Source organism: Diabrotica undecimpunctata, chromosome 6 (genome assembly GCF_040954645.1).
Source record: "Diabrotica undecimpunctata isolate CICGRU chromosome 6, icDiaUnde3, whole genome shotgun sequence".
NCBI lineage: Eukaryota > Metazoa > Arthropoda > Insecta > Coleoptera > Chrysomelidae > Diabrotica > Diabrotica undecimpunctata.
The window spans coordinates 26,145,782-26,167,973 of NC_092808.1; the positions used below are offsets into that span (position 1 = coordinate 26,145,782).

Consider the following 22,192-nt stretch of genomic DNA (forward strand, 5'->3'; position numbering starts at 1 on the left):
AGTGGTGGGGGGGGGGGGCTCACTGGGCGCAGCTCATTGTCCTCAGTCTACTACCGGAGACAACTGAATTTTGGGCCAATTGTGAGGGCAGTTGGCAAGGCAATTGGCCTGAAGTGTTTAGACGAAGACAATAATTTCATGCCAGTCAGTTGTCTTCTGACAATTGTCTCGCCAACTGTCATCGTGTAAACGCGGCTTTATAGATGTAGTTGAGAAATTTAAATATCTTGGAGTTACCTTAAGCCGCGTTTACACGATGACAATTGGAGAGACAATTGTCATTCTACAATTGTCATCACGTGGTTGCGGATTGTCGGAGGCCAGTCCAGTTGAACGAGAAGATGTTTATACGGGGCCAACTATTGCCATGGCAGTAGACAGCTAAAACATGGCCGACTGCCCGTCATCTGTTGTGTTCGGTGAGGGAATTGGCAAAAAACAAGACAGCACTACTGGCCTACACCGTTCACACGGCGCCAATTGTCGCGACAATTGAGATTTCGAGTGGTGGGGGGCTCACTGGGCGCAGCTCATTGTCCTCAGTCTACTCCCGGAGGCAACTGAATTTTGGGCCAATTGTGAGGGCAGTTGGCAAGGCAATTGGCCTGAAGTGTTTAGACGAAGACAATAATTTCATGCCAGTCAGTTGTCTTCTGACAATTGTCTCGCCAACTGTCATCGTGTAAACGCGGCTTTAAGCAGTAAATGGGACTACGATGAAGCAATGAAGATACGAGTACCAATAGCTAGTAATACTTTTACCAAATTCAATAACTACCTTTGTCAGCGCGAAACTCCTTTGGGTCTCCGTATTCGCGTCCTAAAATGCTACATACGGATATTCAGATCGTTTAAAACTATGAATTATTTTTTAAATCATCACGTGGTTTTTAATTCGGAATATTTTAAATATGTAGGTATCCAAATCGATGTATATTTTATCTTCTCTAATATACAATCATCAAAAATGTCTAAGAAATACCACTATTATTCCACTTTTTTCAATAAAGACAAACAATTTTTAAGTCAAGTTCTCTACAAGTCAAAGTATGCCTTGAAAATTAATTTGTCAATTGCACTGTTTTATTAAGGCAAAAGTAACAGTGCCTCAAATTCGTACAGTCAATTGCTTCAAATTGTGAAGAAAAACATTTCAAATTTTCAGGATTGTTTGTATTTACTTTAAAATTTTACTAAAACAGATTAAGATTATTAAACACAACTATAGTCATGAAGCGTGGGAATTTAACACATGTTAAAATGGTAAGTGATATGAATATGATTGAGGCTGGTCTCTCACAAGCTGATGCTGCACGTCATTTTGACGTATCTTGGAGCGTGATTTCACGATTGTGGCCTCGATATAAACAATTTAGTAATGTTGCTGAAAGGCATAGAGATCGGACTTAACATGGAACTACTCCTCGACAGCATCGGTATGTGGTAGCATTAGGTAGTCGAAATATGCATATAACTCCACGTGAACTCCATGGGGCCTTAGAAAATACCCACATTACTATATGTGACCAAACTTTGCGGAATATATTACATGAAGCTGCCCTGCACACCAGACGTCCATTGAGGGTTCCCATGTTACGTCATACAAATCGTTAACTAAAATTAAGGAGATCACAACATGTGCATTGGGGCTTACAAAAATGGAGGTCTGTGTTATTCACAAATGACGCTAGAATCTGCTTCTACCCTGATTCAAGAAAGGATTTGGAGAGGATCTGGCTGACAAGAAAGAGTTATTCATGTGTAGGGTGTTCGTCGGTATAGTGGTATATAAGGTATGATTTGGGCTCGAATAATTTTTCATCATCGAACTGTTCCTATTTTTGTGGAAGGAACTTTGAATCAATATCAATATATTGATCGTATCTTTGAACCTGTTGTCCTTCAATTTGCCATTGCTGCAAGTTCTGATTTGCTTTACATGCAGGATAATGCAAGGCTACATAATGCAGCAACAGCAATAGATTGCTTCCGAATATCTTAATTCCATCGAGCATATATGAGATATGCTTCAGAGGCAGATTGCTACTCATCTGCACAATATTCATACTAGGCAAGGTCTTCAAGATCTTCTTACATAGGAATGGATTCTTTTTTTATATTTTTTGGCATTAGGAGTGGATCCATACAACCAAGAACACTGTTACTAATATTCATTAGGCTGAATAGTACTGCTAGATATTTGTGGTGTTTAGTTATTAAATAAACAATGTTCGACACAATTGTCTTCTCAATAATGTTTTCCGTACGAATAATTATAATGATCGATTGACTGATTCAGTCAGGGTAGACGGGCAAATATAGCTTTTTTTATTACAGGTGTATCATACTTTTTTGACTCATATCCTTTATTATATTGTTATTTTTTCTTTTATTTGTCAATATGTAAACATTATCCCTCTTACATCAGAGACACGTTTCTATAAACCCATGAGTTATGCAAATAAAACAAAAAATAAAATACTTACTGGTAATTTCCACATATCATCTATACGCTGATTTGGAAACTTTCCTCTTTTACTTCGCATTAACATGTATATGCATTTGATATCTGGACATGCGTAGAGCAGTTTCTCTACCATAACTTTACCCATAAATCCGCTGCCTCCAGTTATGAAGACAGTTTTCCCTTTGTACCATTTTGAAATTACGCTTTTCTCTTCAATCATAATTTCACCAGCTCTATAAACAAAAAGTATGTTATTTATAATATAATTATTATTTATATATTTATATGAGGTTTTTATTATTAATACCGATTTGAATCAGTAAATACGGCTTAATTATTTCTGAAACAGCTTGCAGAATTTATAAAATGAGAGGATAAAGTCCTACTCCCTATATGAATCGTTTATTTTAAAGATAATACAAAATCGCTCTGATACGTCGATTTTTAAATTTCTTCCAATATTTAGCGGTTTCAAACTTTCGTTATTTCGATGAACCTCTATCAGGTAACAGCCACACCCATATTTTTACATAGCAAAGTGGAAATGTGGCTCTTCAGTGTTTGCAGCGCATAGGATTTGGGTTTAAGAAAATAAACAAAAGGCAGATAATTATGGAATCCCATCGTCTACGCATATGGCGAACGAAATATTTAACGAAAATAAAACAGTTGGTACCGGATAGAAAATCAATTATTTATATAGATAAGACCAAGGGCGGATCCAGGATCAGAACACACTATTAAGTGCAATAAAGACATTCAAAACTTATCGTTATTAAAGTATTCATTAGTCTAAAAACGGAAAATCAGCAACTTTTAACCTAAAACCCCACCAAGTCCAACAAGTGCAAAGAAAGAAATGTAGTTTAGTTTATTAAATAAAAATAGCATAAATAAAAGGCGAATAATATTGGTCAAATTACTTTATTTGCTAGTAAAAAAATTATTCTTGTACACTAAACCTCATACAACAAATTCGAGTCGTCTGGCTCGCTGATGTAGAAATCGCTTTCTTACTTTTTGGGTGTCTACTTCAATGTCTCCGTAAACATGAAGGAGGCAAAGACCCGTGTGTCGGGTTTCGCTCATCTTTGTCCCCAGCCAAGTTTTCACTCTTCTTGACGTAGAGAAGGACCTATCTTCTACTGTCTAAAAATTAAAAATGTAAATTGAACCTGCTTAATGTTAACCTGCAGACGTAGGGAAAAGGCGAAAGCTCGATAAAAAATTTCACATAAAAGAAAGGGAAAAATTGGCAAGACAAAAAGGAAGAGAGTTCGTTACACATAAAGGTAAACGAGATAATGCTAAAGTAACTGGACCCAAAATACTTAACGGAAAATGATAGAACAAGATTTGAACTTGAATTTAGGTTCTTAGTGAATTCAAAATTAATGTTTTTGCTTGTGTTTTTGAGCCTTGAAAATCGCAATTTTGCGTTTTTCTCAGTTTTAAATGATTTAGAACTCGAAAACGATTAAGTTCACAGAAAAACTACAACAAACTTATTTTGTTCAAAATGATCCAAAAAATAAAAAAAAAATTGTCGTGTCCAAAAAAATTGATTGTTACAATTTGTTTAAAAAAATTTTAACAACTTTTCCCCTGTGCGATCTCTTGAACCTTGTTTTGAAGTATCTCATGAAAGTGATTATGCAAAAAAAATCTCATGGGAATATTTTTCTGAATGAACCAGAGATTTTCGCCTTGTCTATATTACCAGCAACAACAGATCAAATAACTAAACTTTGTCACAAAACCAACGTTTGCAATCTGCACAATCATTACATATGTAATGCTATAGGTAAGAGAGAGCAGAAATAGAAAAAGAATTAGTTATATAGGTGTATGGTGCATCGTTTGCTGTATATAAACATTTGACCTGTAATAGGAGTTTAGTAAATGAAGGATTGTATCAATATTTTAATGAAAATATATATTTTTATTTTTATATATGTATAAAAGGAATTAATGCGAAAAAAATTACACATACTCTGCAGTAAAATTCATTGTTTATTTTGTTATTAATATAAAAATTACAATCCAATAAATACACTGCAACATAATTTAATATAATAATACAATATAAATTAAAATGTAATATTCATAAGTATTTAAAACTGCCAAACTTACTTTACGAAGATAAAAATAAAAAACCAACAACTCGGATTATGTTGTAAATTTTCATTTTATTTTAAAATTTATGTTTTTTGCGTATATTACATATATATTTAATAAGATTAACATGAGGTTTTTAAATATTTCAAAAATAAAAAAGGAAATTCATAATTGGGATTCGAACTCACAACCACCAGCGTATGAACCAAACACGTAAAGGATTTGCCAATTAGACATGACACTAACGGATTTCAAAGACAGTTCTCGGTAAAACAGTGATTATTTTGAAATACAAAAGGCTAAAATAATTGTTTAATTTTAAATAATACAAAACAGATCACATAAATTATAATATTAATACATATTATATTATATATAATATTATATATATATATATATATATATATATATATATATATATATATATATACAATATTATATATATAATATATATAATAGTAAATATATATACAAAAGGAACATTTTTATTCTCGAGAGAGGAAGAGAGAGAAAATATATCTTCTGTCTCTCTCTTACTCATTATCTTACATATGTAATGGTTTCACAGATTCACTCTCATGCAAATTTCCAACGCCAACCGTGCGTATAGAATAACTTCAAAAATCATTGTAGCCCCGGTGCCTGCATATTCTTCACCGAAATACCTGTCTAAATAGTGACACATTATGGTCTATTCTATATTTAAAATTAAATGTTTGTGGTACCTACTGGAAGAGAGGAATTTGACAAATGACACATGTATATATATGGTTAAAACATGTCCAATTTTGAATAAAAATCGACCATTTTCATAAAATCCAATGAATATTGCAAAATCTTTTTGATGTTGCTCAGGGAGGACTTTTTTCAGTGGCCTACCCTGTATAAGAGCTCATTTTGAACTTTTCGTCATGCTTATAATCCGGTCTTTAATTATAACAAAACAAACTAGTTGTAAAAAACTCTCAATTGCACGTTTCGTAGCTAAACTTTGTAGATAATGTGTTAAGAAAGTGAAAGGTTCTTGTTGTAGAATGTACAGCCGTCTTAATAAATTGTGATCAGTAAATAATAAGTTTCAAACAATTGTGTTACGCTCCAGGAACGAAGGGCCGTAAATTAAAAGAAATTGTACATTAAGGTGTGGTACACAGCAGAACATTACGTATACAGATAACGACATTGTTTTGTTGACCATAGGAATTAAGATTTACTGCAAACCAATCTCTAGAGTATATTTATTATAATGCTCTAAAACTATAATAAAACTAAAACTAAAACTTATCATTTTTTGGTTATTTTTTAGCCTTAATAGCAATACAAATAAAAAAGTAAGTAAATAAGTAATATGCTTTATTGTCACTGAAAATTGTACAAATTTTATGGACAAAGCTTATAACAATAAGACAAGAAAGAAGAAAAAAAATCAGAATAAGAATCGTTCGTACTTTTAACTAAAAAAAAAACAATAAAATTCTTCCAAACGTAAACATAAAAAATACTACCTAATTAAGAACCTACAAACTTCGTAAAATGTAGCTAACAAAAAATAAAAATTAGGAAAGCAGATTAATGAATTAAGGGCTCAAATATTCCACCTCCTTGTGCTAAACGGTAACCAAATCTGTCATACAGATTTCTCCTCATATTTTGGAGTAGGGCTGGTGTAATGCTTGCAGAGAAATGAAATATTTTTGCCCTTAATTCGACTAGGTTTGTGGCCCTTTCACACTGATGTCTATAAATGTTTTCTTTGAGAAAACCCCAAAAAAAGAAATCGTTGTGCGCTAAGTCACAGGACTTCTTCTTCTTGATTTATTGATAAGTGTGTTGTTTCTACCTTCTGATGGTTTTCTAACTACTTTTTCAAGTGCTAAATTAAACAACGTTCGTGCCAGCCTATCACTCTGTGTAATCTTTATGTTATTTGAAGTGGGTTTTTCACCTCATGTTGTATCTGTGTCTGAGCCACTGTATGCTTCATCGTCATTCGGATGAGACGGATTAGAATTGGGAGAAAGAAGAAAAGGGAGAAGGGGAAGACCCACAAGGAAATGGATAGACCAGATCGAAGAAATATAAATCGATAAAGGAAAAACTATTGAAGAATTAAAGACGGCCAAAATGGAAATGCGTGGAAAAAATGGGCGAGGGAAGAACCGGTAACCCAATCCGACGACTGAGAGGGCAAAAGGATATGAGAAGAAGAAGACAAATGATTATAACATGGTGATGCCCAGTTATTTAGGACTAATAAACAGGCAATAAATTTTTTCCGAAAACTTGTTACATTATATTATAAGAAGCATCAATGGCTATCATTTAGTGATGATATAGCAATAAAAGCAAGAAGCAAAGACGTTGATTATAATATATACACGTTTTGTCTTTTTTTAAAAACCTATATTACTTTTTTCAAATATTTTTTAATGTTTTTGGTTATTTTGTTACATTACGAAATAAATAACGCTTAATGATAAATGACGACACAGTTTTTTTGGAATTGACGCACATTTCTATGGTATTTTGTAAAATACCATTAGACTTAATTAACATTATTTTAACCAGTTGTCTAATTTTTGTTTATGGGAGGTCGTTTCTAAAAAGGTTAACAAAACTATTAAAGATCTTTGTATAATTTCACTATTTGAGAGAGTGATTCATCGTTTAAAGGCGCAGAAATTCGGAAAGACGTATGAAAATCCAGTGCCGTACACTCACTTTTATTTTAACGTTAATTATATTTTATTTTTCAAATATTAATGTTCGAAATAGGCCACAATATATTTATTTACAAGTTTTTACTGACGTTTCGATCTCTATATCCAAAGACCGCTTTCAAAGATATAAATGATAGTTATATTTATTTTATTTGTTTATTATTATATATTTTTATAATCTTATATTGTTTATTTTCTTTTTTTTTTCTATCTTTAAAAACGGAATAGAGATCGAAACGTCAGTGTATTAAACATGTAAATAGATATATTGTTGCTCATTTCCAACCTTCTTCCTAAAAATACAGAATGCCACAAACAAGAAGCTATAGAAAAATAAATATATGTCATTTGTATGTTTGAAAACATACTACATACATAGAAAATAAATATTACTATCATTTGTATAATTGAAAACGTTGTCTGGATATAGAGATCGAAACGTCAATAAATAAACATATGAATAAATATTTTGTGGCTGATTTCCTACATTCCCCTAAAAATACAGAATGCCACAAACAAAAAGCTATAAAAAACAAGTAATTTTGCAGAAAGTTTACTGATACCAACCGGCTGTCGCGGAAGTTACGCTAAAACGTCTTTTGACGTGACCCGTCCTTAAAGAGTTACACAATGAAATTTTTTTAAAACAAATTTTAAGACAGTTTCCACACCACCCCAGAGGTATGTCTTGTGGCGCGTTACTTTTTTTAAATGGGTGTTCGCCAAGAGCCATATTGTCTTATTAAATAAAATGAACAAAACACTTAAATAGTATAAAACAAAACAAAATAAAATCCTATAAAACAAAATAAAATTCTATAAAAACAAAATAAAAATAATGTTTGATGTAACAAAACATTGTACTATTCTATTTAACACAAACACTATACACACTTACTATGTTCTTCTCGTTTTTATTTGTTTTTGGTTTTTTTATGCTGATGTTCTTATTAAACTATTAGAAAATATTATTCGCTGACTAAATCTGAAGATGCAGTGCTGCTATCGCTGTCATTGTCTTCACCACCTGGTGTAATTGGCTCTAGTAAAACTTCGATATGAGTGCCAAGTTCCCACATACGATGTTCTTCTTTAATTATGTGGCCTATACATTTAGCCCATTTCTCTGGAGTTACATGGAGGATTGCTTGAATCAAAAGTTTCTTAATTTCGTTTAATTTGAACGTTTTGTTATTGCGTGCTACTTCTTCTTTCACTTGCGCCCAGATAAGTTCAATGGGATTAAGTTCGCAATGATAAGGTGGTAGACGCAGAACTTTGACACCATAATCTTTTGCAGTTTCATCTACAGCATATTTAAGATATTCACTTTTCCTTAACCGTGCAATGTCAAGTAGCTAAATTTTGAGCATTGATTCTTCGTATGCAATCCCCTTTTCTGTAAGCCATTCTTGAATCCTCCTTTTCAATTTCTTTCATAATCACCTGTTTTTTTTCGACTCAAATTCAAGAAAACCATCATCAAGAAACCCTGTATCACTTCCTATATGCGTGGTGATTAAAGGCCGTCCCTTTCCTCATGGAGCTTTTAATCCTGTAGATTAGCCTTCTATAAATGCTTCGCGTTTACTTTAGACATTTAAATCTTGCCAAACTTTTCCAACTCTATGACCTTCGTTAATCCAGGTTTCATCCAAATAACATATTTTGCGTCCAGTGCTGCGAATTTTGCGTATTTCTTCTAAATATTTTCTTCCCCACACAATAATTTTATTTTTTTCTAATAGCATACTTTTTCTGTTGAGTTTTACATATCGAAAGTTCATTTCGCGCATGGTCCTGATTAAGACTCTACGAGATATCTTGGGTAAGGAGTCATCGTTTTAGAGCTCTTGAGAAATATTTTTCAGTGTTGGAATTTCACTCCGAAAAAAAAATGAATGAATTTTTCGACGTATAATATTCCTTGTCTCGTCATCCAAAACAATGCTTTTCCTACCACTAGTTTTACCTTTTTCTTGCTTTTTATTTTCCGATGTATTTTTAAGTACACGATAAATACAGCTAACGGATACTTTTGTTAAACTGTTACAAATGTCGACCGTTTGGCTAACATTTAATGCCATTTTTCTGCCGACAATTCCTTCATAAACGTTTCGTATCATTACCTTCTCTTCGGACGTTAACATTTTCCGTCTCTTTTGCGGCTTTTCATTTTTGGAATCAACATCAGAATTTTGCTGTCTTCTCTTGGAACAACTCGGTTTTTCGTCCAACTCCAATAAAACTCAAATCAAATAATCACAGAATATAACTAAAAATTTACTGTAAAACGACAAACTATAACACTCGTATTATCAATAACACGTTTTATTAATAACACAAACTTATCGCATAAAATATATTCACAAAATGCAACACATGCTCTACCCTCAGAAACGCCGATGTAAATGAACTATTGTTGGATGAGCACTTGCTTGACAAAAACTAGTTTTACGGCTTTCTGTGGGTCGGAATTGAAACGGAGTTCCGTCGCTAATTCCAAAGTTGCCAAACGATTGAAAAATATTGTTTTAAAATATCGATTTTTATTTTATAAATTTAAATATGTAACGAAACGGAACATATAAATAAAATTTATTTAATTACAATTTTGTGCTTAATTTTTACTATTGAAAAAATCATGTTTTTTGGTATTTTTATGACGGTAATAATCGCTGCGTGGAAGAATACAGGTTTTGTATGACCATAATTACTACTTGTGAACAAGAATTGGTTACACTGTACGACAACTCCTGGTCAGTTTTTCTATAGAGAAGCACAAATAAATATACTACTTATATATTGTGTAATTTCTTATGAGAAAACACAAATTGCAATTGAGAAAACGGGTAGTTTTTGAGGGCCGCTGTGTACTTTTAAATTTGAGGATATTAATAATAGTGAAATTGTACTTTCCAGAACCAGATCCCAACGACAATTATAGCGAGATTAATAATTTCTTAGAAGCCCGGCTTCAACTGGACTTACCGATTAAAAACTTCACGCTTACCGAAATTAAAAATACCAAAAAAGCCCAATGGTTTGATAACAGTCAAGGTATGCCAAGAATGTACAATAAAAGGGTACAATAAACATTTCACAGATTACCCTGACACCAAAACCTGTAAAAAAGCCGGAAGACCTAAAATTCTATAGACCTTTAAGTTTGCTGCCGATTCTACCAAAGTTATTCGAAAAGCTTCTATTGATAAGATTTATTGCAATCTTAGAAAAAACTAAACTTATTCCGAACCACCAATTTGGCTTCAGGTTAAAGCATGGGACAATTGAACGGGTCCATAGAATATTAAAAAAATCTCCTACGCGCTGGAAAGTAAATCCTACGTCTCAACAGTCTTCCTAGACGTCAGTCAAGCCATCGATAAGGTTTAGCATGAAGGTCTAATTTATACGATAAGGAAACAATTGCCATATCCTTTCTTTCCACTCCTAAAATCCTACCTATCTGATAGATACTTCCTAGTAAAGCAGAACGATGAATACACTCAGCTCCACCCTATCAAAACAGGTGTTTCACAAGAAAGCGTACTAGGACCTATTTTATTCGTGATGTTCACTGCAGATTTCCCATCCAGCAGTAACACAGAAGTTGCTACTTTTGCAGACGATACCGCAATACTGGCCATGGACTCTAATTCCACAAAAGCCTCAAAAAATTTATAAGAAAACCTAAATAAAATAGAAACTTGACTAAAAAAATGAAGAATTAGAGTAAATGAAACCAAGTTAACACATGTAACCTTCACAATGAAACGAGGTGAATGTCCTCCAGTCAATGGCACAATTGACTCAATGGCTAGCAATTAAGTAAGGCAAACGACACAAAATATTTAGGTATCTATCTTGACAAACGACTAACCTGGCAGACCAAAAAACTGTAATCTTGTAATCCTCCAACGATTCCAGAATAAAGTGTTAAGGTATATACTCGTAGTAAATGCTCCATGGTATGTTACATCCTCCTCTATAGAAAAAGATCTGGAAGTGCCTTCGGTAAAAGAAGTTGTAACAAGTGAACGGAAAAAGTGCATCCCAATGTACTCATGAAGCGGTTATTCGATGACAATTTTTTTTTTGTTTTAATGGCATAGGCAAGTGCCATACAGCCAGTCACAACATGAATATTTTCTACCCAGAAAGAATAAAAAGATAATATAAATTTCAAACTTAAGTAGCATTACAAATTTTAAGCATTAAAATTATTATTAAGGATAGGTTAGAGATAAAACATGGACACTCGTTTCTCGTCTAGGGACCCATCAAGACATTGCTTTTAAGACAAACTAGATTGCGTCACGGATAAAAGGTAATAACAAATGGGGTAAAACAGAGGTTAGGATTCTAATTACAGTTAAATATTAAGCTTACTTTTGCAAATAAATTCCATCAAACATTCATTTACAACTCTTATATTTAGAGATAGCAGATAGCACATATTGTACGGAGGAAAAATTTTTATGTTGACTAAATTTTTTATTAGATCTTCAGTTTGTTTTGTGTATTTTTTACATTCGAAGAAAATGTGATCTAGATCACCTTCTTTTTGACAGTCTGGACATAAATTTGAATTTACAATTTTTAGTTTGGACAGATGACTAGGATAGCAGGCGTGTCCAAATTTTATTCTAATTATGGATGTTATATACCTTCGTGGAACAGAATAATTTTTAAACCAATAATCACTTGGGATTAAAGGCTGTATAGAAGCATATTGCGAGGAAGACTGCGTACTATATATGTGCCAAGATTGTTTCCATTTACTATATTTTATGACAATAATCAAGTGCGTAGGCTGAAACATAGCTTAAACTAAATGATCTACCAAACAGATTTACGGATTAAGTAAAACCAACTATATTTTAAATTCTACCTTAATCATGTGATATGTAGTTGTGATTGTGTTTTATTATTTTATTGCTTTTAACTTACGTACTTTTTTATTAAACTATTCATAATACATTAGTAACATTTACAGTTAGTTGCTTAATAAAGAAAAGGAACTCTCCACTGGAAGAGGCTCCTACACGCTTTCATAAGAAGCATCAATGACTGTCGTTCAGTGATGATATAGCAAGAAGAAAAGACGCTGATTATATATACACTTTTCTTTTTTTTTTCGTTTTTTTTTTTAACGACCCATATTACTTTTTCAAATATTTTTGAATGTTTTTAATTATTTTGTTATATTACGAAATAAACAACGCTTAATGGTAAGTCACGAAACAATTTTTTTGAATTGACACACATTTCTATAGTATTTTGTAAAATACCATTAGACTTAACATTATTTTAACCAGTTGTCTAATTTTTGTTTATGGGAGGTCGTTTCTAAGAAGGTAAACAAAATAAAACTAATCCGAATGAATTTAGAAAGTAGCCACAGTGCGCTCTTATTGCGTAATTTAAAGAGGTTAAGCAAAGACAGTACTGATCTTACGATAAAAAATTAAGTGTGGTATTTCAAATGAAACTTTGTTGAATATTAGTAGCAAAACTTGTACGATATAAACAGGAACTGAAAATAATCATTATGGATTTTCACTTGAATTAGGTAAATAAAAAAATAAATCATTGCAATAAAATATTTCTTTACAATTGTATAAAATCTGTAATTATCTAGTACCTAATATATAGTTTTTTAATTTAATTCTATATTTATAATTTACAAGGAATTTCTTATAATTTACAAATAGTTTCGAAAGAAATTCCTTGTCTATGTAATAAAAATCACCGATTTTCTTTAAAGGAGATCCAAATTATTGCTATGAACACAAACTACTATAATATGCGATGTAAATCTTAGATAAGTTTATGATAGAGTAAATACTAAGAAGAAAAAAAGCCTAATGCATATCCGACCACTTTATAGTTGACGTAAAGGTTCGAGCCAGAATCTCAAATCCTAAGAAGCACCAAAACAATCCACCAATATATTAAACTCCTCAAAAATCTGCAAACACTACAAAGGTTTTAACGTTATTACTTACTGAAATACCGAGCTCAAATTTTAGAAGGTACCAAATCCATGGACCACAAATTACCATCGGAGACGACTTTACTGCTAAATTTATGCTAACCATGAAAAATAAAAGAAAACCAGATGAAATCCCTGCTGAACTAGTGAAAAAGGTAACACCAACGCTTGTAAATATGCTGACAGACCTTTTTAATAGATACTTAAACGGAGATAATATACCTGAAAGCTGAAAAGAAGGATGTATTACACCGATCTATAAAAAAGGCGACAAGGCAGATTGCAAGAACTACCACTGCATCTGTTACCAGGACTATAAGTAGATTATACGGAAAAGTTATGCAAAACCTAATCGAAAACGAATATGAACCATTTAAGCTGGAACAGCTAGCAGCATTTCGAGTTGGACGATCTTGCATTGACCACATCTACACTTAAACCCAAATAAAGGAAAAAAGAACAGCTAGAATAGATCATCTCATCTATTATTTGTGGAATTAACGAAAGCTTATGATACAATACCTCTGTGTAGAATATGGAAAGTTCATATATTAATAAGTATTACACTTGAATCTTCTAGAATCAAAACCGGCGATCTAAAAATAAGTTATATACCGTTTTATAGCTTAAAATACGCTGCATCGACTAACACTAAAAGTCGGAATCAAATCCGGCAATATCTCATTGAAATTTAATCCTAAAAATTAGGGTTAGTTTCAAAGTCGCCAATATCCACATGTTAGTTGGTATCAAAGTCGGCAAAATCCAACAACGCCAGTCAATATACAGATAAAGTCACGTGTTTTATGGTGTTATTTTATTCTCCTGGGGTCATATTTTCATTCGAGCATATTTCGCATACGAAATTAGAAGAAATTCGCTCGAAATTCAATTTTGTGTATTTTCGAACACTGCGTGTACGAATTTTTTCGTATACGGCGACTCGAATGGGTCTGAACCATTCGAATATCGATGCTCGTATACGATTAAAGTAATTGTTATTTCAGTTGTCATTGGGCCCGTAAAAGTCAGATAAGATTTCTGCTGATCGTTTTTAATCGTTGTTGTATACAATATTTTTACATTGAACTTTGTTTTCAATAGCTGGTTTAAATAATTTTTCAAAGAAAGAGATATAGTTAATGCCCTTGTAGAGGCGGAAATATTAGCGGAACAGAGAGGTAGAGTTTACCATCCCTTTCTTAACCTTCTAGAGAACTATTCTAATGTACAATTTCAAAAATTGTACAGATTAACAAATCCCCTCACAATGAAGTTGATAGGATTAAATGGCTCTTTTTTTGTTCGGCCGACACTGAACTACCATATTTCATGCCCTTTTTTTACTCCTTTGAGCTAATTTACAAGAAACGAATTGTTTTAGATGATAAAACCGTAAAATATGTTAAGTAAAACTGCCAATTATTCTTCTTTTTTTTTATTTGAGTTTTACTTGTTCGAATGTGCAGTGTTGCCGGTGCAAATTCTTCTCGTATACGTATAACATTTCGAAGGACGTTCAAAAATACACATTCAGATTCGTACACGAAATTTTTCAGTCGAGTTTATCCGTATACGAAAAAATTCGATTGAATTCGAAAATACGACCACTCGGTCGTTTGTGTTTATATTCGATTCGAAACGGATATCTTTTAAGTAATAAAAAATTGTTTATTATTGAGTATTTTAAGTAAGTTAGTGGTAAAGTATATTATTATTTAGTTTTTTACTATGGATAATATGGATATAACAGTAACACCGATGACCCCAAATAAAAAATGTTATTACCAAAAGCGAAGCCGTGATCTTAGTAACTGGAAAAAAACGTTTTAAAAGAAAAAAGGTAATAAAAATATTTTGTTTTATATTACGAGTATTTAATTACATATGTTTATTTGTAGATACTTGGCAAAAAGTCTGCCTGAGTTTCCAGTGTGTGCTCATGCAAGTAAGTCCTTTAGATATTCAACGTTAAAAATGAAAGACATTAAGGATTTTCACACTTCCTTTTATTCAGCTAAAACTAAGCTTGGTCCAGATGCATTTCTTTTAAAACATTGTACTGTACAAACATGCAAACGTCGTCGTCCGAAAAACCATTCCCATGAACCAGAAACTGCCACTGTAAAATGTTACGTAAAAACACCAACTGAGCAAATACCCGTATGCCAAGAAGCTTTTCGCAAAATATTAGGCATTACAAAACATAGAATAAGGTTTATAATGAAAAACTATGCGAAATCTGGTAGGTTACCTGTGGAGAAACGTGGTGCAGATAAAAAGTCATCAAGTTTTTTGGAAAAAAATCAATCAGTTCAAAAGTTCATCGGCCAGTTTAAATGTGTTGAAGCACACTATTGTCGATTAATTACAATTCGTCGGTATTTACCATCCGACTTAAATATAAAGAAAATGTTTAGGTTATGCAATCAGTCAGTTCCTCCAGAACTTAAAATTAAAGAATCATATTTTCGTTCTATCTTCAACACTAAATACAATTTAAGTTTTGGCACTCCACGAACCGATGTTTGCTCCACTTGTTTGCAGTTTTCTGAACAAATTGAACGCACTACAAATGAAAAAGAAAAAACAAAATTGATCACCGATGAAAAAGTACACAAATGTCGAGCAACAGCATTCTTTCAGCTAATACGAGAAAAACAAGATGACTTATTAACACTTTCTTTTGACTGCCAGAAGAATTTGGTTCTGTCGAAAATACCTGACCAATCGGTATATTATTCTAGACAGTTGTACTTTTACAATTTTACCATAGTTCAGGGATGTTCAAACTCTAAACTTAATCAAAATAGTGTATTTTCGTACTACTGGACAGAAAATGAATATGGAAAAGGGTCAAATGAAATATGCTCTGTAGTCTACGATCGTTTAAAAAAAACTAATTTTGGAGATGGAATAGGGGTTTTGAGATTAGTGGCCGATGGCTGCAGTGGCCAAAATAAAAATTCAGTTATGATAGGGATGTGCTCCAAGTGGCTTTCTGAAGATGCACCAAGAAATTTGAAGAGCATCGAACTGGTTTTTCCTGTTATCGGTCATTCCTTTTTTCCAGCAGATCATGTATTCGCCCAAACGGAGAAAAAAGTTAGAAACATAGAAGTGCTAACAAGACCTTCAGAGTATGTTGATCTTTTAAGAGAATCAAGATCAGTTTTTCATTTATGCCAAGACTGCGAAGTTCGTGACTGGAAACAATCCGTTACAGACAACTTAAAATCTACTGGCTCCTGGAACTTTTCATTCAGACAATCAAAAATATTATACTCGAACACATGCTCGAAGTGGTAAAATTTTAATTCGTGGAGAATTACATTATAACAATAACCTGAATACAGCAACATGTGTTTTTAAAAAAGGGAAAACGCCTAAAAACCTTTTTCCGACTTTAGTTATTGGTCGTACTACTCCAGTAAGTAATCTAAAACTAAAAGATGTTAAAAATTTATTTGAAAAATACGTTGGAAAGAAGTGGAGAGAGTTGGAAGAATTATTTTACAACGAAGTTATAGCTGTTGAAGAAACATTAAATACCCCAAGAGGTGAAGATGCTTACCATGAAGAACATGAAGCCTGCGAATTTATTCCAGAATTACCAAGTGTTTTGATTTAGTTTCTTTTATTATTTCTGTATGTTATTCAGTAATAAATAACACATAAATTACTTTCCTAACGCCTTTTATTAATAAAGTTTAAACCTAGTTAGAATCAAATATGGCTATCTCCATAAGTGAATACCAAAAATGGCAATCTCCAAACATTCCCTACTAACTTAGATCAACTCACGAACTTAAAAACAGTTTTTCTTCATTATCCAACATTTGAAAAAATGGAGATTGCGCCGGTTTTGATTCTAGACGATTCACTCGTGAAAACAATACAACGATTCTACAACGATCTTCGATCAAAAATAAAGATTAATAACCAGTTCTTAGAGAATTTTATGGCAAATAAGGGACTAAGGCAAGGCTGCAGTCTATCTCCAACACTCTTCAAAATTTGTCTGAATGAGGCATTGAAGAAATAGAGGACGCTATGCTCTGGAATGGGCATACAATTAAACAAGGAAACAACCTTATATTTGCTTCATTTCGCGGACGATCAAGTAGTCGTCGCACAAGACTACGAAGATTTGCAGTTTATACAAAGCGATTAGTACAAAAATACGAGCAATGAGGTCTAAATTTTAATTCAAGAAAAACGAAATACACTGCATAGGAGGAGTTGAAAACGATGTACTTAATTTAGAAGATGAAAAGGTAATCTCATTATATTCCGAGTATACATATTTATTTGAGGTCAAAAATGGAAAAAAATGGACCCACACTACCCATAGAAATAGAAGTCGAACAACAAATTATAAAGGATAAAAATAATAAGCGCACTGAATTAATTACTGTGATGAACAACTATCACAAAGAGAGAATTCTCTAAAGCAAACCCAAAAAATTTCCTTGTTCTGGAAATGGATTTTTGCCGAAGACCAACAGGTATATCCAGAATGATGCACGTAACAAATGAAAGAATAAGATAAACAAAGAACAATTACCATCGTAGAAGAAATACAGCAAAAACTTCACATTATATACGGGTGGATAATGGTAATGCTTTACTCTTGACCATTTTTGAAACGGTTTTTACACTTAATATACAATTACTGCTTTAAAATAACGGTTTTTGACTAGTATATAGTCTATTTGGTTTCTCACTATATAGTTTGTTAGTTTTTCCTCCTGGCAGAATTGTACCAGGATGTTCCCGCGTTGACTTATTGTACCTAAGTTAGATTCTTCTACTATGTATTCAAATCTTCCTTTACCTACTTTGACGTTAAAATCACCTATAATACTTGTATGATCAGTATGAGGTTTTGCACAGACCCGAAATGCTATTAGCGTGACTCGAAAAAGCGAGACGCGTATAGTAACCTTGTGGTATACCATAATATACATACAATTATAATTGAAGACCTTATTACAACATAATGGTAAGCCACAATTTTACAAAACTCTATTTTATTGCATTACGTATTTAAAAAAACCTATGTTAAGCCACACAAAAATTATTTGGTAATTATTGCAATAGATGGCGGAGTTATTGATGAATCTTGTTTATGCAATCGTCCGTTTCTGTTCACTTTTTCGCGTAAACGTGGTAAGCCACATCAAAATGGCGTCGACATTAGGTGCACGTGCTGAATTAAAAGCGGTTTTAAGCGAAAATAGCACTTTAAATGTAAATTTTATTGATGATAGTGTAGCAGATAAAGACATTAGGCCCAGTAGCGATGATTTTTCGTCTCAATCTAGCGAGGTAAGCTTTTTTTTCTGATTTTTTTGGCTTACCATGTTTTTGTACAAAAATATTTCGTGTATATTACATGGAAAAATATGGTATGCCATGTGGCTTATCGAGTTGTTGATATAAAAATTCTGAAATATTCGCAAATTCTAGAGTCCAATGCGGTCATTTTTTGTTGTATTTTAGGATGAATTGCAAGAACCAATACCAAGGCTTTTTGAATATAAGGAGGTAAATCCAGAGAAGAGAAAACCAACAAGATGGAGGCAAAGAAATATGGAACACTATGATCGAAATGACAGAAAAAGAAGCCGTAATTCTGGACAGCAGTATACTTCGAAGAAAACCAAGACGATTTTTAGTTCACGTGAAATTGGCGAATCGTGTGAATGTAAAAATAAATGTAGGGAGAAACTGCAAGGTAATCATGAACATTTATTTAAGAAATTTTGGAGTTGGGGTCATTCGACCTTCAAAATAGCTATCTCTTTGGGTGTATCAGAGTAAAAAATAAGAATAGATCGTATAAGCAAAAACAAAAACGCAACATTTCTAGAAGAAAATTTACCGCTGAATATTTGGTTAATGTAGGGGAGATGGAAATTAAAGTATGCAAGACTGAATTAGTAATTGTTCATGCTCTTCAAAAATCTCGTGGAAGAATTGAAAATATTTTTAAAATGAAGTCACTCGGGGCTATGGTTTCTATTCCTGATAAGAGAGGTAAGCACACAAACAGACCTAATAAACATACAGAGGAACAGGTTCAATCAGTCAAAACTCATATTGAATCCATTCGCAAATACCAAAGTCACTATAGCAGAGCCAAAAATATAAAAAAAGAATATCTGAACTGTGATATGACAATTACAGGACTATATACAGATTTTTATGTGCCATGGTGTAGAGAAATGAATATTACGCCAGTTAAAGAGAGTGCATAAAGAAAAATATTTTGTACTCATTATAACATAGGGTTTAAATTACCTCGTTCTGATACGTGTAAGACTTGTGATGAGACGACTATTAAAATTCAGGCATCAAAAGACGTCAATAACGAAGAACAAGAAAAAGAGCTAACTACTTTCTTAAACGTGCATATTGCTCGAGCTTGCGCAATGAAAACTTTGCTAAAAACTGAAAAAAAAACGAATGTGTTACAAACAAATCAAAATTGGTAATCTCGTTTGACTTACAGCAAAGTATGCCGCTGCCAAAATTAACCCCTGGTCCTGCATTTTACTGCAGAAAACTGTGGCTTTATAACTTGGGGATTCACGACTGTACCAATGATAAAGGACACATGTACTTATGGACCGAAGATCAAGCTAAGCGCGGAGCAGATGAGGTTATTTCTGTTGTGATGAAATTTTTGAAGAACCAGTCTGATTATGACGAATTCGTTGTTTTTACCGATAACTGTTCTGGTCAGAACAAGAATTGACAGTTAATAGCTTTTTGGTTGCAGTTAGTCAGGAAAAAGAAATTTAAACAAATAACGCATCACTTTCTGGTTAGTGGTCATTCTGTTATGCCATCAGACCGAGATTTTGCTCAAATTGAGAAGCGTCAGAGAAACCGTGCACCCATTATTTATTCGCCAGAAGGTTGGGTAGATATTATTACGAAAGCAAATAAAAAGAATCCTTTTGTTGTTACCCAGATGACCCAAAATGATTTTTATGGTTTTTCAAAAATATACAGCTTTCAATTTAAATCAGAAAAAGTGGGGTCAATTTTTGTCAAACATACTGTCAATGGAGACTATCAAGAAGTTAATATCTTAAGGAAAGGCGGACCTGTAACAATAGAGTTGTCAAACATTCTCAAGAAATATAACGAGCCTCTGAAAATTGCGAAAAATAAACTGGAAAATATAAAAGCTTGTTACCTTATATTCCGCCAGTCTACCATACTTTTTATAATCAGTTAAACGAAGCTTCTGACTATGTGAATGAAGAAGTGGAAATTGTAGAAACATAACTTAGTTTATTTTTTTGTGTTACGATTTTTTTAATTTAAGAACATGTTAAGCCACATTTTTTTTGAATAAACATCTTTTTTATGTAAATATGTGTTTTTTTATGTGAAATAATAAATGCACATGGAATTTAATAAATAACATAATTCAATAACAAGCGTTAAGGTTTTTACATTTAAAGCAATATTTTCTAGATTTTTTTATAACTTTAAACATCAATATCTCGGTTTTATTATTTTGTAGCTTACCACTATTTTGCAAGAAGCTCTTCAATTTTATATAATATTAGTGATTTTGCCCATCACCATGCGACGGGGGATCCAATCAATTGCCATTCGCTGCCAAAAGCGCTGGCTTTTGTACCTACGTATATCGATTTCATCAGACGACTTCGCGTAAAAGTTGGGCGATTCTCCAAAAGTGACTTATTTGTTCTGACTGTTGTACAACAGACTAAAATATCATTTCAAGCTACTGAAATTATTTAAAAGATCGCATACGTCGTGAAATACAGTTAAATACTGTAGAAATGATTAACAATTCTATTCGCAGCTTTCACGATAGATTGTATTATTCTCAACAAACAAATGGACAACATTTTGAGCACTTACTGTAAAAAAAAAATGTAATTTAGTTTAATTATTGTATATTTGTATTTTTCAATTATATTTTTGTTTTTGAAACGATACGGTTGATTTATTGTTAATTAATTCTACAAAGTGATGATTCAAATATCCTTACTTGGAAGTTTTACTACTTCATTACTTCATACGTCAGAAATAATTGGAGGGATATACGATAAAGAAAAAGGAAGTCTGAAAACACTGAGTGGAGTGACTGTTGATAGCAATTGATTAGATCCCCGTCGCATGGCGACGGGCAAAATCACTGAAATAGGTCCAGATGCGGTCATTGCATATGCGGTCAAGGTAATTTTTGTTGCAAAAGCGGTCAATCCAAAATATTTTGGCAGGTAACGTTGCATTTGCGATCAGACATTTTACTTAAAAGCTAGAAATCAAAGAAGGTCGTAAATTAGTAACCACCCGAGTTGCAGGCCCAGTCGACCCTATTGAAATATTTTAATCCGCTTATCTATATTTCGAACAATAGGTAGGTAATGAAAACAGTAATGACTAAACCACAATAATCCCCTCATTACGGATTTTTGGAAAGTTTGTATTTGCCTAGTTACAAAGGTTGAGAGATTGTTTAGTGCATACGTAACAACTTTTAATAATGGAAAATTTAGAAATGATTGAAACCACCAAGGGAAAACATTCTGCTCTTCATGCTGGATATCAGTATCGAAAATATAGGAAGAATAAGGAAGATGTTGTAACTTGGGTATGTGTAAAAGAACGTCACCACAACTGTAAAGGGAGGATGAAGACAAAACTGACCAAATTACTCGAAATCAACCAACACACCTGTGTCCCCGATGTAGCTCTCTTAGAAGTAAAAAAAGTTACGTCAATTTCAAAAAAGAGAGCTCGAAAAGAAGACACTCCAACCCCAGACATTTACAGGGAAGAGTTCGAAAAACTATTTACAAAAGGACTCGATTTTGTGAGTGAAATTCCTTTGTA

At 32.8% G+C, this 22,192-nt stretch overlaps 1 protein-coding gene across 2 annotated transcripts in view; it reads right to left on the minus strand.

Moving 5' to 3' along the window:
* Positions 1 to 22,192, minus strand: part of LOC140443311 (putative fatty acyl-CoA reductase CG5065) — an 82,610-nt gene that overhangs the window by 26,416 nt on the left and 34,002 nt on the right. For both annotated transcript variants that reach the window (XM_072534503.1, XM_072534502.1), the window contains exon 2: positions 2,487 to 2,700. In XM_072534503.1, the coding sequence (XP_072390604.1) occupies positions 2,487 to 2,687 (201 nt within the window). In that variant the 5' untranslated portion in view covers positions 2,688 to 2,700. The remainder of the gene's footprint in view (positions 1 to 2,486; positions 2,701 to 22,192) is intronic.